Below are 16,544 nucleotides of genomic sequence, written 5' to 3'. Positions count from 1 at the left end.
CAGTGTGCTGTGTCTTACTGTAGAGATGAGCTGCTACAATGTGGATTTAGGTCAGAGGTCACAGTCCTGACAGCATGAGGGAAGAAGCTCTTCCTGAGGGGCCGTTTATACGAGGACCATCTTAACAGAAAACGCAAAAGTGGCGTCTTGTCATTTCACGTTTAGACGAGCGGTTTTGAAGGAAATCTGCGTATATACGGTGACTCTATAGTGTGTGGAATTCGATTGGATATGCATGCCAGGCAGCTGGGTGGCGCTGTGATAAAACTCCGCCATGTCTACGCGCATGCGTACTATCTCCCTTTTCGGATCTCCGCCGCTGTAAATGTTCATGAATGGAATCTGTACAGATTTTGTACGTTTGTTGGTACGACTCCTGTAGTGTACATAGAGCTACCAGAGTTGCTCGAAGGTACGAAGGATGGTAATAATCACACATCCGGCCGGCAAACCAAAACACCGGCGCACGTATGTGACGTAATCGCGTACGCGACGTGGTCAGATCTCGTCAAAGTTTTGCGTTTTGCTGTTTAGACGGAAACGTAACGGCGGAGCGTTTTCTACTTTTCCACTCTGGAGGCCGGTTGCAAATTTTTGCGTTTTCAAGCCCCCAAAACGCCGTCCTCGTATAAACGGTAGGGTGTTTTGTTGAAATATTTTGCCGTTTTTACCTGCAAGCGTCCTCGTGTAAACGGCCCCTGAGTCTGTCTGTGTTGACCTCATGTAGGCCCCGTCCAGAGTGTAGCCATTAAAACAGTCCGTTGCTGGGGTAGTACAGGTCTTCCATGATCCTGATTGGCCTGATCATGCTTCAGCTCCTGTAGATGGAGGGTGGGGATCACTGTCCCCATGATTCTCTCTGCTGACATCAGCACTCCCTGAAAGGATAGACTGATTATTAGCCTGGCTGATTATCAGGACCGATATTCATCATTCTTCCGATTATCTGTACTGTTTATTTTGCCAATCACTTACTGCTAAAATAAAAGAAATGTGCTGCTTTCAAACAGATGCAGCCACTTCTCTCTCTGTAGTCACACTTGCATGCAAAAACTGAACAAGAAGCACAGCCGTCATTAAATAACTCAGAAAGCCTTGGAGTCTTCCAGTCTTTTCTTCAGGAGGAAATGACATCATGTGGAGCAGGTCATGTGATCTGGAATTAACACTTCCTTGAGAGGTGTTTTAAGAAAGTGGTTGTTATTAAATTTGGACAGTTACTTAGTTGACGTTTTAGTAATATTCAGTCATTTTTAGTAATAAATGATTGTTTCCATAATAAATAATGATGACATTTGTAAAGACATTATCATAATAAACATAAAAAAACATTTTTTTAACTTTTGATAAAAATGCATGTAAGATATATTCCATGGACTTCAAAAGTCCCTCAATTCTATATTGACCCACAACTCCAGAGTCGAAAGTCTTGAGGACCTTCATGATGGAGTCACGGACTCTCCTTCTTCACCTGGTGGCCAGAGTGTTTGATCCATGACAGATCCTCACAGACTTGCACCTCCAGGTCCTTAAATCTTCACACCTGCTCCACCAGGATCCATTTACCCTCAGTGGAGACAGGTGGAAAGAAAAACCCCAGCTCAGAGATAAATTGTTCATATAACTCTTTAGCAACAGCATAAATGATCATTCAAATCTAGTTTTTACTATCACATATGTTCCCTGCAGCTCTTTATATCAAGTACAGTTACTCTGTGGTGCTTTTAATGGCTACAGCGGCGGGCGGAGCCAGAAATAATCCTACATGTGTCTCCGCCTCCTGTCAGCTCCTCCGCCTTCTCCACCCGTCGCTTCGGGTTTCAGTATTCCATATGCGGTCACAGTAACCTCCTGCTTCGCCGCCTCCGGTGCGCTCTGGCGGCCTTCTGTCCGCCGCTACCGGAGGAGCTCCCGCAGCGACATGCCGTGCACGTTTTCCTACAAACCCCCGGGCTGCCCCGGAGAGCCCGACCGGCCTCCCAGCTGCGACCCCCCACGCTCCCTCCGCCCTCACCGCAGGTACCGACGGGCGGCTGCGCTCCGAGCAGCTGCAGCCGCGATTCACACAGATCAGAGCAAAGACAGACAGGGTTAATCGCAGCACCGGTGGTTTATCCGCATGTTTCTGGAAAGTTTTCATGTGGCAGTTAAAGTGAGCGATACATTATCTGCTCTGCCTTTGGGGCCTGTTTGTTGCCTGCAGCCAAACTTCTCTCATCTTTCCTTGGCATGACCTGACCTAGATTGGAGTTGTAAGGCACATGTATGGCCCAGAGTGGTGACAGGTCATTTTCTATGATATGTCCTAGATATGTGCTGACTGATGGCCTGTTGTTTGATTAATTGAGCAACTAAATCTCATCCTCTTCTCCCTGATTTGGAGGTTTTTAATGAGCTCATTGTGCGTTTTTGTGAAGATTCTCGTCTGTTTTAGTGTTTGTTGGGATTTTGTGACTTTGCTATGTAAGACATTAAAGCAGAAAAATGACCAGAAGTGTAAGAAGTGCTCAGATCTTCTACTTTTTTTTTGTCACAGAGCAGCAGTCTCATCTGCTTCTCCGAGTTTTTTGTCAGTTGGTCGTGTCTTTTCTGTGAAGATTCTTGTCTGTTTCAGTGTTTGCTGGTATTTTAAAGCAGAAAACGGGTAGAAATATGACCAAAGGTATAAATAAAAATACTTTAGATCTTGCAGTTAACTTAAAATTCTATATTCTAACATACTTTCAAGCCATGCATTTGAATTTACATGTGAAACTACAAAAAAAATAACATTAGAATGTAGTTGCAGTACACTTATGCAGATAATTTATATTATTGGATTAGACTTACTGAAGCATTAATGTGTTCATTAGAGCAGGTACAAGTGATTTAACTACTTTATATCTGCTGGGTAGCTCGTGAATTTCTCCTCGGAGATCAATAAACTTAATCTACAATAAAATTTTAACTTAATCTAGCGTTTCATCACAATTTCTTTCTTATTATGGGTGCAATTATATTACTGTGATAATAAACTAAATCTGCAAAGCGAGTTATGAGAGACATGCAGTGGAGTGAAAAGTACAATATTTGCCTGTATTGTACAGATATACTGTAGGAGAAAGTAACTCTAAATTGTAGTTCAGTGCAGCTGTTTTCTCCACTGAAAACACACTAACACTAACCCTGTAACTCCTGTGATGAATTCTAATAACTTTTTGTGTCCTCTCTTTGTTTTGCAGTGCCTCTGGAACCAATGTTGTTGCCATTGATAATAAAATTGAACAGGCAATGGTGAGTAGTCCATCTACCGCTGATCACATTCTTCTGTCACACGTTCCCTTACATTTGAATTTGAAACATACGAAGCAGGTTTTCAGTTACATGGAAGGCAGCGACACCAGGACAGTGAACTTAAACACTCTTACACCCCTGAAACGTATCCCGTTGCTGAATTCAAGGCATTTAAATTGACCCATCCTTTTTCTATTCTTGGCAGTAGCCTGTCTTTGAGCACAGCAGGGTCGAGTGACTGCACAGAGAAGGAATAAATGAGGAGCTTCAGCCGTGAGGTTCTCGAACATGTCTGTGTCTGCTGCGCAGAACTTTAAAAATCAGCCGTGTTGTGTTGCACTGGAAAAGATGCCCCTCTCAAAACAAGAAAAAAAAAAAACTTATTTCAAGGAACTTTTTACTTTGAAGAGCAGTTTTTCACTCAAAAATAGATTTTTGCTTTCATGTAACCTCCTAATTTGAGATGTATTAAATTTGTTTTTGAATTTTCTTGTATAATACAACACAAAACAAGATCATTTCAAGATTGTTTGACTTAACAAGATGCCCTATATTGCCAAAAGTATTCACTCACCTGCCTTGACTCGCATATGAACAGAAGTGACATCCCGTTCCTAATCCATGGGGTTCAATATGACGTCGGTCCACCCTTTGCAGCTATAACAGCTTCAACTCTTCTGGGACGGCTGTCCACAAGGTTTAGGAGTGTGTTTCTGGGAATTTTTGACCATTCTTCCAGAAGCACATTTGTGAGGTCACACACTGATGTTGGACCAGAAGGCCTGGCTCTCAGTCTCTGCTCTAATTCATCCCAAAGGTGTTCTATCGGGCTGAAGTCAGGACTCTGTGCAGGCCAGTCAAGTTCATCCACACCAGACTCTGTCATCCATGTCTTTATGGACCTTGCTTTGTGCACAGTCATGTTGGAAGAGGAAGGGGCCAGCTTAAAACTGTTCCCACAAAGTTGGGAACAAGGAATTGTCCAAAACATCTTGGTCTGCTGAAGCATTCAGAGTTCCTTTCACTGGAACTAAGGGGCCAAAAACAACACCACACCATAATCCCCCCTCCACCAAACTCTACACTTGGCACAATGCAGTCCAACAAGTATTGTTCTCCTGACAACTGCCAAACCCAAACTCATCCTTCAGAGTGCCAGATGGAGAAGCGCGATTGGTCACTCCAGAGAAGGCGTCTCCACTGCTCTAGAGTCCAGTGGCAGTGTGCTTTACACCGTTGCATCCGACGCTTTGCTTTGCACTTGGTGATGTATGGCTTGGATGCAGCTGCTCAGCCATGGAAACCCATTCCATGAAGCTCTCTGCTGAAGCTCTGTTCTTGAGCTAATCTGAAGGCCACATGAAGTTTGAAGGTCTGTAGCGATTGACTCTGCAGAAAGTTGGCCACCTCTTGGCACTATGCGCCTCAGCATCCGCTGACCCCGCTCCGTCAGTTTACGTAGCCGACCGCTTCGTAGCTGAGTTGCTGTCGTTCCCACACACTTCCACATTTATTATGATACAGCTCATAGCTGACTGTGGAATATTTAGGAGTGAGGAAATGTCACGACTGGATTTGTTGCACAGATGGCATCCTATCACAGTTCCACGCTGGAATTCACTGAGCTCCTGAGAGCAACCCATTCTTTCACAAATGTTTGTAAAAGCAGTCCACATGCCTAGGTGCTTGATTTGATACACCTGTGGCCATGGAAGTGATTGGAACACCTGATTCTGATTATTTGGATGGGGGAGCCAATACTTTGGCAATATAGTGTATTTAAGATGCATGGTCTTAAAACAAGTCCCTCCATCTGCTGAAATGTCACTTGCTAAGTGAATTTATCTTAAATCAAGTGGGATGAGACATTTTGACCAAAAATAAGACAAACAGACTTGGTAAGATTTTGAGTTTTTGCAGCATGCCTCACACTGCTCCCTCTTCTCCTCCAGGACCTGGTGAAAAGCCATCTGATGTATGCAGTGCGCGAAGAGGTGGAGGTGTTGAAGGAGCAGATCAAGGAGCTGTTTGAGAGGAACTCGGTGTTGGAGCGGGAGAACGCCGTGCTGAAGTCTCTGGCCAACAGCGAGCAGCTCTCTCAGCTGTCCACCCAGTCGGCCGCCGGCTCCACGCCTCCCCAGCAAGGACTCAGCCAGCCTCAGCAGCAGACCCAGCCGCCGCCGCCGCTTCAAGCTCCGCCTCAGCCGCAGTCGCACCCCCAACTCCAACACCACCCCAAACCCCAGCAGCTCCAGACTCAGCCGCAGCTCGATCCCGGCCAACAGCAGCAGCAGCAGCAGCAGCAGCAGCAGCAGCAGCAGCAGCAGCAGCAGCAGCAGCAGCAGCAGCAGCAGCAGCAGCAGCAGCAGCCACCCAACGTCACCTCCGCTTGAAGTGCATCTGCCCTGCTTCACACGGGGCAGGAAAAGAAAAAGAAGAGCATCGTCTCTGCAACTTATTACAAATTAGTGTATGTGAAATTTAAAAGAAGAAAAAAAAAAAACTGTCTTCTTAGCCACCAGCTTGACCACAAAGTACAGTGCTTGTGAGCGTGTGTGAGCAAGCGAGACTGTGAATTGGTGTTTGAATGTAAGTGTGTGTGCGTCTGTACTGTGGGCCTTTCCAGTGTTAATGCAATCATCTAGTGAGAGAGACGGAGGGACTTGGACGAAGTGTGTGTGTGGAGACGGAGCATGGGGGAAGGTCGGGGTGTTTTCTGTTTTTGTTTTTTTTTTTGTCCATCTTGGCTGTGATCCCGGATCGATGGACTGCTGGGTTCGAGCTTGAGGAGATGTTTTCTTGGAGCCAAATGCATCCTGCGACCTGACCTGCTCAGTGCGTGGCTGTGGAGAAAAAGCGAGGGGTTCGCCTCGGGACAGACGGGGAGTGATTGTCAAAAGAAAGCGATTATTTTTTTAAATGAAATAACTGCGTGGGTAAAGGGGTATTTTTAGCCTTGCTGTTTCATGTTGTAAAGTAAGAACTGGGAGAGAGAGAGAGAGAGAGTCTGTTTTTGGGAGCGTCACACCGCTGCCGTTACTTTTTACATCAAGTCCAACCCTTACATCAAATCTTTTGAGTTCTACTGTTAAGTGTTTTTTTTTTTTAATTTATTACAGGGCTGCTATTTTCATAAATGAACAATTTCATGAAACCTGTTTAACAGTAGCCCTTTTTGACTCGTTTCCTCTTCTCTTTTACAGTGTTTCAACAGATTGGCCGCACTTGCCAGGCAATGCTATATATTTGTTAAATGTAGGCAAAAAGAAGAAAAAAGAAATTCTGACAAATATTGAACACTAATGCAGATTTGACGCTGCAGATGCCAATTCATAGCTTGAGTCAAAATCCAGTTTGAATGTACATTTTTGTAAAGTATTAAGAGCCTTGATGGGCAACTCTTCATCTGTTGACGTCAAATTTTCACCTGCTGGAGCAGTAGATGAAAATTCAGTTGTTGGTTGATCTAAAAGTGAATTAGTATTGCCACATCCCCCCTCCTTATTTACACTTTTTTTTTTCTCCATTGTTTTCCTGATGGGGCCAGGGGGGGGAAAAGCTGTGAAATCATTCAACATACTTTGTAACCAAAGATGCAAAGCTGTGTAAATTGATTATTTTGAAATGCACACATGTATTTTTTTTTTTTTTGTTACTTCCTCCTTCACAAAATATTTTTTTTTGCTGTTCAGCATGTTCTGCATGATCTGTAATCTTCAAACCACTTTCTTACCTCATTTTTATTCAGCACTCTTATTGTAAGATAGTCTGTGAACAGTGTAAACGGGGGGGAAACGATGTGGAGAGTCGACAGAGAAAAACAACCTAGTGTTTCTGACACTAGTCACAGAAAAAATGAAGTGAGCCATGTTTTGTTCATTTAAATGGTGTTTGAATTTCATATGCCAATAGTTTTGTTACATTGCAAATTTTAATGTATTTAAATAAAAGCAATATTCAGATTCGAACACATCATCGGTTTCGTTTGTTAGAAAGTTCCAGAAACCAGTTTATTCATACAAAGACATTGCAAAATATTTTCTAGCTCTGCAGACATTTGAAACGTTTGACTGTTCATGGGATAAACCACCTAAATATGTGCAAACGTCAATGCATCCCTTCCTTCCATTCATTAACACAACATCTGCACAGGATACAGAGCTACAGATGTAAACTTTCCAGATATGTGAAGCACATCGCGTAAAAACCGTCACACCTGGTCGCAGTAAATTAAGAGGGAAGTGTCTGGTTTATAATCCACAGACAGATGGCACTGTTTGATGACAAGATTCAGATTTGAAGCGTGTTGGGCGTCAGTGTGCTACAAGCTGATCTGAAGCTACACAACTACGACAATCTTTAAAGACAAACCAATTAATTTGAAGAAACATTACAAAACAAATCTCTCAAAAACGGTGTCAGAACATACCTTGCAAATACATAGCGGCCCCGTCTGAAATGAAATACTTCTAATAGTGTCGACAGTTCCAAGTCCAAATGGGGGGAAAAAAGGTTCTTTGTTTCCCGGTTTTGAACATCCACAACACAAACAGCTGAGTACAATGATATGGACAATGAATGGGAACTTATTTTAGACAAAGTCTTCCATCGACATTTGCGTGCTTCAGTTCTCCCAGCTGACCAGTGGTGCACGTTGTACTCATTTGTCCCGTGGTCGCCCTCCCTCCTATTAGTAAAGCCAGTCAGTGGGTCAGCACTGTCCAATCCATCAGAAAGGTGGGGTCACTGGAGGTCTGAACAGCACAGGGGAGGGGGGGGGCTTCAGAGCATCAACTCTGTCTTCTTCTTCTGCTAACCCACTGTAACAAATCTGCTGCCTTTACTGCTCTGAGCTGTGGCGGTGCGCCGATCCTTCAGGATGCGGAATCGCTCATTCAGGGTCATCGATGTTTGCTGCAAAAAGACCACAGAGAACAAGTCAAAACACAGGACACCTGCAATGAAAATCACCCAAAGCTTGTGTACTAGAAAAGGTAGTGATTAATTGTCAATCAAGTCATTTTCATCAATAATTTAGACAAAAAAACAAAACAAAATGAGGGACATGGATGTCAGAAACTGTACTGTAGGTTTGCTGTGGTACATTGTGGCACCAGCTGTTAAACTCCTGTTGTTTTTATTTATGGACACCAAAGATATTGTTTCCTTGTCTGAAAAAAATCCAAAAATTCTGCAAAAAAAATTCCCCAAATTTCGAAGAATTTGCAAAACCTTCAGGAATAAAATTCCGATAATTCCTTAAAAGTTTCCCCTCAAAAAATCCCCAAATTTGGCAAGAAAACTCTTGTAAATATTTTCAAAGAATTAGTAAAAATCTTCCAAAAAATGCTAAAAATATCTAAAGTGATTGCATATGTATCAGTAAAACTTAATATTTTATTTAAGAACACTCACATAAAAATCAACCAAAATCCAGCGAATTTCGCTGGATTTTGGTTGATTTTTATGTGAATGTTCTTAAAGAAACATTTTTAACATTTCTTTTTTTTCCACCAAAAAATGCTGAAAATGTTTCACTGTGAAAATACCCCCCCCCCCCCTTCAAACTTTAAACTGGGTCAACACGAGGGTTAATTTTAAACTTAGCTAGTATGGCATTAGCTTTATCTGCTCTTCAAACTCCTAAAGTAACCATGCTGAATGTGCAGCAGGTCAGTGATTATAAAGGTTTTATCAGCTCATAGAAATACATCCACTGTTCAGTTATTTCAATGATTAATCGATTGATTGAGGAAATGGTTTCAAATTTGCATCCCTACTGAATAAATCAACCACGCAGGAATTTACCGGCTTCCCGACACTGTTGATGTCAAACTGCAGAGGCACTCCTTTTGGTATTTTCTTCTCCACCGTTTCCACCTTAACAGGAGCGGAACTGGCAGCTGGAGGATGCAGAGTCCAAGCAGTAGGAGGCCTAGAAGCAAGTCAGAATGTGTCAGGACGTGGATGCAAATATCTGCCACATACAACGTGCTTCACTTCATTATCTCATCAGCATGTCTAAAATCTGTCTGTCCTTTAAGGTGTCCTGCAGGGTTTGTGCACTCACTCGGGTTGAGTCCTGGCTGTAGGGTTGTCAATTGAAACCGTCAGGATCCCACTGCTGCTGGTCGATGTGTGCCACCTGGTGGACAAACGGAAAAGGTGTCTCATAGAACACAAACAGCAGACACTGGCCCTAAAGCGGCAAACAATGGTCCTCTTTCCCCCTCGGAGTGATTCATATCCTCAGTGCGAGTTCCTCTTCCTCACATATGGACATAACAATAGTGCAGTACAGACAATTAGTGAGCTGGACAAGTGGAACCAAAATAGACTGTGAGAAGAAAACTTACTGCCTTGTTTTGACAGGAGAAGAGTGGGGATTTGGCTTCTGCACGTGGGCCTGTACCTGCCAAGGACATAAAGAATAAGCAGTGAGGCATTGACAGCTAAAGGACAAGTCTTAAACTATCCAGATTAACCGCTTTAAATACATGTTTGATTACATCTACACACACAGAACACTGAAATGCTACCAGTGAAATGCAGTAACTTGAAGTACCTTGAGTCCTCTGCGAAAAAGAAAAGTGGCCTGGCGAGCTTCCCTTTGAGTCTGCTGGACAGGCGGCAGTGGTCTGCATGGATTAAAAAACATAAAGAAAGTAATTAAATACAGCTGTCTAAACAGTGTAGATCAATCGAAATGTGCTGCATAAAGACGGGACAGAACAGACAGACACAGCTCTTTGGTTTGGGGAGTATCACTGAGGCCTTGACTTCAGAAGTTTGGTGATTCTTCCTGATTTCACAGTTTCTTGCCAGTTTCTTGCTCTGATAAATAATGTCACTCTGGGTAATTCTTTTTAAAGATAACAAGACCTTCAAACCTGCCAGCAGGTTTGGAGGTGTGGCAGGTTAAAAGTGTTATAAAAATAGCACCACTTCAATTGTTTTCCGTGTATTTAGTGCACTTTGAGACAGCACACAAGCATCATTTGGCGTTCTTACCGCCGTCGCAGCTGAAAAGGTCTCCTGACTGGAGTTGCATTCTGGCCTCTCTGTGGATCGGGCTGCCTGTACAGCCGCCTCTGTACCTCCGGCTTCCTGTACTGGGCTTCAGGACGCTGAATGAAGGGTCTTGTTTTCTGTCTTGTTTTCTAGAGCGGGAGGTGAAGGGGATAATCTTTAGTATACAGTAGACCAGGCATGGGCTTTTCAATCAGGCCCGCGAAATAATTTTGTCAATATTAGAATTGACGAAATTACAGTAAAGACCACATTCATTCATTTGGCCTTCCCCTGCAGTACCCGACGTTTCTGTTGTCCCCACTAGATGGCGCTCCAGACACAAGTGACGTTTGTTGGTTTATTTTCTCTTCTTCTACTTTGCAACTGCATTGAGCCCTGCCGTAAAAGTGAGTGGATCAAAGAAAAGTCAACAGTGAGTGTCGAGTGTTTCAGAAGGCGTAGACTACTAAATATTTTTTTCCCTGAAAAGGCTGTATGTCTTATTTGCAATGAAACAGTTGCGGTTTTTAAAGAATACAATATCAGCCAGCACTTTTCCACGAAGCATGCTAACTACGCTAGCAACCAGTCAGCGCAAGGACGGACAGCTACGGTCAGAGGCTGGCAGCCGGTTTACACACTCAGCAAAATACGCTTTTTCGGCAAACTACGATTCAAGAGTTAAGCACGAAGGCAAGTTATTTGCTAGCATTCAAAATACAAAGGCTAGCAAGTCTTTCTCCGAAGGGGAGTTTTTGAAAGAATGCATGGTAGAGACAGCAGGTCTCCTGTGTCCAGAGAGCAAAAACAAATTTGAAAAAATTAGTTTATCACGCAGGACAGTTACTCGCGTGTTGAACTAATCGACGAAGACTTAGCCAGCTCACTGAATGAAAAAGCGGAGTCCTTCAAGCTATATTCATTAGCACTGGATGAAAGTAGTGGCATAAAAGACACTGCTCAGCTTCTAATTTTTATTGGAGGGATTGATGAATATTTTGAGACAACGGAGGAATTTTTGACCATGGAATCCATGAAGGGGAAAACACGTGGAGAGGACTTGTAGGACAGGGTGTCAGGGGTCATCCAGAGGATGAAGCTGCCGTGGTGGAAACTCGCCAATGTCGCCAAACTCGACAGGAAAAATGTTGGGCTGCTGAAAACAATCCAGGATAAGGTGAAGGAGGAAAACCCTGAGCTGGATGTGATTTTCCTACACCGCATAATCCATCAGGAAGCGCTCTGTAAGTCTATTTTGCATCTTGAGCATGTAGTGAAGTCAGTCGTAAAACTGGTTAACTTTGTACGAGCGAGAGGGCTTCAGCATCGTCGGTTCATGAAGTTTCTTGAAGAAACTTTGACACCAGACTTTGATGCGCTGGCAAAAAAGGGTGACCAACAACACTGTTCCCACTGAAACTGAATGCGAGTATTGTTTACTTTGTCAGTATTGTCTTTAACATGTAATTCATATTAGTTTGCACAATCTCCAACCATCTGATGCTGGTCTGGCCCGTCTGTTGAATTTCAAAAGTCAATGTGGCCCCTGAGCCAAAAAGTTTGCCCACCCCTGCAGTAGACTGATCCAAAGGTAAAATGATTTGTAGAAGCTGGACTACTCCTACAAATAAACAGTAAGAGAGGATGTCTGATAGTTAATGGTTCTGTGTGACTGAAGCAAAGGATGCAAAACAAAGATTGAAGGTAAAAGATTAGTTGAAATATGAAACTGCCTTTTTGCTTTTAAAGCTAAATAAAAACTACTTCAATTAAAAGTGGCACAGCTTGATATTAAAAGCCTGAAGGCACGGGGAGGCAGCTGTTTCATCACAAGACTCGTAAGAGTACAGCAACTTACACCAAACTTTGAAGAAAAATAAGAAGAGCTAAAAGAGATAACGGCATATTAGCAATTAAAACAGCTTTAGCAACGTTTCACTGAGGTTTAATAGGCAAAGGAGAGAAGCCATTAAAGATGGAGTGGTGGTTTGTGAGAACTCAACATTCAAATCACAGGTGCCAGGATTTGTATCAGGCTCATCTGGGCTTAAATGTAAAAAGCAAACAATTCCTGGATGAAGGAATCCCAAAATAGAAAGGTTTCTAGCATTTTCTGGAGCAGACAGCAAAAGAGGCAGCTAATGAAGCAGGTTTGCTGTTCCTGGACACCAGACAGCGGCTGCTGATGTCTGTTGCCAGGCGACAGGATGAGGCGAAATCTCTGTCTCTGGGTGTGATGAAGGTCAGGTGGCTGCAGGTCTTCACGTTGGGCTAGCCTGTCAACGGCTTTGGTTACCATGGTAACAAACATTCGCAGAAAAGTTTTTGAAAACCATGCGAGTGTTATTTTTTTGTCTTAGTTGTTGCAGGGAAGACACAGTGCAGTCGCAATGCAGTCAACACAGGGATTAAGTTTAATGTTCTTCTGAATTTAAATATTTAACCACATTTCATCTTTGTTCTCCATGTTTCAGTTTGTTTAACTTTCTTTCTTTTTTTAAACAAGAAATGACATGTTTTATAGCTCACTTTTCAGCAGAAGAGAGTTGGTGTTTGTCAGCCTAAGTAGTCAGACTAAGAGTTGGCGCCACTTTAAGACACGGTGTCTCGATGGCCAGCACATATCAGGCCCTACTTGAGTCTAAACATTTCACCTCAATTAATGTGCATATTAAAGGACAAAAGTTGAAGAGGTACTCCAACATTTCCTTAAAAATTTGTACCATTTTTTCTCCGTCCAGCTCCCTCTATATTCTTTGGTCCACCACCAAAGACAGAAAAGTCTCGACCTCCTCATTCGTCCACGGTACAGATCTAGTTGACATATTCAAATTTTGCCAAGTTCCGAGAAGAGCAATGCGCACCATCGCTGTTTACAGTTTTGTATTTTTAAATGCTGGGTTTGGCTTTTGTGAAGGAGTCGTTCTCATGTGTCGTCACTCCCTGTCCAATCAGTGGCCTGTACTCTGCAGACGTCACATTGTCGGCTCGACTCGGCTCGCTTGGAACCCCACCTGGTACCAGCTACTACATCCTAATGGAAAACCTCCGAGCCGAGCCAAGGAGGTGCTAACGGAAAAGCACAACAAGTTCACCAAAGCTGCAGAGCAGAACATGGATAACATAAAGTCTGCCCATCATGAGAAAGACGGCTACTATTACCAGCTGCAGTCTCAGAGGGTGGAGTTAGTCTACAGTACGAGAGACTCACTGGAGAGGTAGCTGACTAACACTGAGGACCGGCACTACAGCGACCTTGCAGCTTATTATGTAAACATAAGACAGCATGTTGGATGGAGAATAGCAATGAGTGGACCAACAAAAATAAGCGCAGATACAAACCACCACTTCAGAACTTTCAAAACAAAATTAGAGCGAAAACAGGATGCAGAGGTTTCTGATTCCCCCCTTTAGCCTGGAGCTGAAGTTACAGGCTTCGTATCCAGAAAACCATATGCACAAGTAATCCTGTGATCACATGAGTTTAACTAAATTTGAGGGGGACAAATGTGATTCACATTGTGAGCATGATTCTGCCCCAAAACATCAGCATTTGATGCTTCGGCCTGAGCACCCACCTCTAGCTCAAAGGACACCCTAACAGCCTGCAGAGGACTTTATGCCTGGTCTCCAAAACAACCGGACATAAAAACAGTTTCTTCCCACAGGCCATAACTCTGACAAACAGTTAAATCGGTCCATGATGACAGGAACAACTCTTTTTGATTCTATAACCAGGAATACTGTACACTCAGTACCTGTTAAAATTCCATTCCAGCAACATTTCTCTCTCCTTCTTTGCATCATCAACCACCTATGGTATAAAAGTGACAAAAAGCCCTGTATTTATAATTAATAAATGTTCTTATTCCTGTCATCACAATCAGCGAAACTTGCACTAAGTCCTTTCCTTATTTCAAGCATTAGCTTTAGTACATGTCTGTAGCTGTACATAATAAAACAGAGCCAAATTCCTTGCATGAATACTTGGCCAATAGAGCTGATTCTGATTCCTTCCAAATACTCTTTTCACACAGTCTCAAAGGAAGGATTTACGATAACATATACCACTGGAAGACCGTGGTAATAAAGGTTACTCAGTCTCTCACTGCTGAGAAAACAAACTACCAGCACTGGCCAAAAATGCAGGAAGCCTGACGTTTTTGCCCTCTTAAACTTGTCATCGTTGTGGATGAAAGATGTGAAGCAGTATACTGCCCATGTCATGACATACAGGAGGGAAATATTCATTTTTACAAGTTTCCATTACACGTAAGATCTCCACAGAGCGCTGTTAAGAAGCAGAACAGGGACAGCAGACACTGAAGCCCAGGGGAGCACTTCGCTTTGTGGGGAAAGCATTTAATGACAGGTGCAGCCTTGAGTAAAGCTTCACTCAGTAGACCCAACTTCATTTTACCTACCGATATATGATGGTTTAATATGGCCAAAGTGTTACCAGCTATTCACTGCAGCTATTCTGAGTCATTTTTGCAACAGTAGCTAGCACTGTCTCCTCACAGCTCAAAGGTCCAGGGTTTGAATCGTCTGTGTGGAGCTTGCATGTTCCTGTGCCTGCATGGGTTCTCAAGCTTCCTCCTACATTCCAAAGACATGCTGAAGTTAATAGGTGATTCTAAATTGTAGGTGTGAGTGTGACTGGTTGTCTGTCAAATCCAGAATAGAATTCAAAATCCTCCTGTATACATTTAAGGCCATTCACAACCTCAACCGTCCCTATCTGTCTGATCTTCTTCACATCGCTTCCTCCACCTGCTCTCTCAGTTCCTCTTCCTCCATCTGCTCCCAAACTCTGGAATTCACTCCCACCGGACATTCGAAATATTGACTTTCAGCCTCTTTTCAAATCTAGACTCAAAGCTCAGCTGTTCAAGGCTATTTATTTTCTCTAGCTGCCTCTTTCTTTATGTATGTTTGTTCATCTTTATGTTTTTATCTGTTTTGTTGTATTTGTTTTTCCTGTAAAGCGACCTTGGGTGTCAAGAAAGGCACTTACAAATAAAATGTATTATTATTAATATTATTGACTGTCTCTGTGTGGCCCTGTGATAGACTGGCGACCTGCCTTCGCTCCTAAGTCAGCTGGGATAGACTTCAGCTCGTATAGAAAATGGATGGATGGATGGATGGATGGATGTGTTTTTGCAATAAGCCTTACACTTTACTGTCTATTACCTGTAACATTTTAAACATCCATTTCTGCTCTTGGACATTTGTCAGAAAATATGTAAATGGAATTTATATGCAGTTGTCAGGAGACTGGGTTTGGCATGTTGACAGAGGACACCACGATAACTTCCATGTGTACACATACTTGGTCAATGACACCTTTTCAGACGCACAATCTCACAGGTACGATGTACACCAATTAATAGTACATTCTGTGCAAATGTTCTTGAAGTACTGTTGCCAATTTGGGTCTCAGGCCAATACTGGAGGCTAATACCAGTGCCCTGACCGCCGTACACTACAGTACATTCTCCATTACCTGAGTGACTGCTGCTCTGTTGAGTGTTCCGGTTCGCTTTAACAGGGCCGCTGGTCTCCGGGCTGCCAGTCCCGTGATGACCCCCTGACCCTTCCGTCGAGCCGGCACGGGTGGGACCCTTCTGTTTCTTAATTTAGGGGCTCCTCCTCGGGGTACGCCACCTCCTAGTAAGTACAAAATTCACATATGCAAAGCTGTCTCGAAATTAATTATAAACAACAGCTTACCAACAAAGTAAACACATAGACACACCTCTCTGGACTGGTCCAGAAACCGCCTTTCCTTGGTTTAAACGGCCTTTCTTCTTGACTGGTCGGCGGTTCACATTGGCCTGTCTTCTTTTTAACTGTTGCTCTCTTCTGTTCAACCGAATAATGTCATCTGTTGAAGTTATCACAGGAGAAATGATCGATTAGGACACCCGAAGCCTCAAATGGGAGCTATTTATCCAGCTCGTCTAGCTCCTGACAGTCTCCCACCAGAAAGCGGCTAACATTAGCTAGTGCTCTATTTTGGTAAGGTTGATCAGAGCCACCGAGCAGCTTACCCAAGGACATGTCGACTTTATCCGGAACCTGAGGCCTCTTCCCCCGACCTGCTGTGAAGTCACCTTTGTTCATAGCTGAAATCACGGCGATCAGATCCCGAGTGCAAAAGAAAAATGCAGTAGTAGTTAGCCGCCGTGCTAGCTGTTCGTCACTGTCGAGGCTACGCTACAACAGAACTTGACCCTCCTCCGAACGTAAACGGC

At 43.3% G+C, this 16,544-nt stretch overlaps 2 protein-coding genes across 2 annotated transcripts in view; one reads left to right on the top strand and one right to left on the bottom strand.

Annotated features, from left to right (window-relative positions):
• Positions 1–7,241, top strand: part of LOC110964387 (TSC22 domain family protein 2-like) — a 28,768-nt gene extending 21,527 nt beyond the window's left edge. Inside the window, exons 2-3 of the mRNA XM_022213110.2 lie at positions 3,222–3,273; positions 5,226–7,241. Coding sequence (XP_022068802.2) covers positions 3,222–3,273; positions 5,226–5,666 — 493 coding nt within the window. The 3' untranslated portion in view covers positions 5,667–7,241. The remainder of the gene's footprint in view (positions 1–3,221; positions 3,274–5,225) is intronic.
• Positions 7,242–7,252: 11 nt separating this feature from the next.
• LOC110964486 (UAP56-interacting factor) lies at positions 7,253–16,530 on the bottom strand. Its single transcript, XM_022213244.2, has 9 exons — positions 16,341–16,530; positions 16,046–16,174; positions 15,794–15,957; positions 10,285–10,433; positions 9,839–9,911; positions 9,630–9,685; positions 9,344–9,418; positions 9,082–9,208; positions 7,253–8,187 (listed from the first exon to the last, which is right to left on the bottom strand). The coding sequence occupies exons 1-9, from the start codon at positions 16,411–16,413 to the stop codon at positions 8,086–8,088; spliced, it is 948 nt and encodes a 315-aa protein (XP_022068936.2). The 5' UTR covers positions 16,414–16,530; the 3' UTR covers positions 7,253–8,085.
• Between the last annotated feature and the right edge of the window lie 14 nt (positions 16,531–16,544).

Source organism: Acanthochromis polyacanthus, chromosome 9 (assembly GCF_021347895.1).
Source record: "Acanthochromis polyacanthus isolate Apoly-LR-REF ecotype Palm Island chromosome 9, KAUST_Apoly_ChrSc, whole genome shotgun sequence".
NCBI classification, from domain to species: domain Eukaryota; kingdom Metazoa; phylum Chordata; class Actinopteri; family Pomacentridae; genus Acanthochromis; species Acanthochromis polyacanthus.
This window is presented reverse-complemented; position numbering and strand designations above follow the sequence as displayed.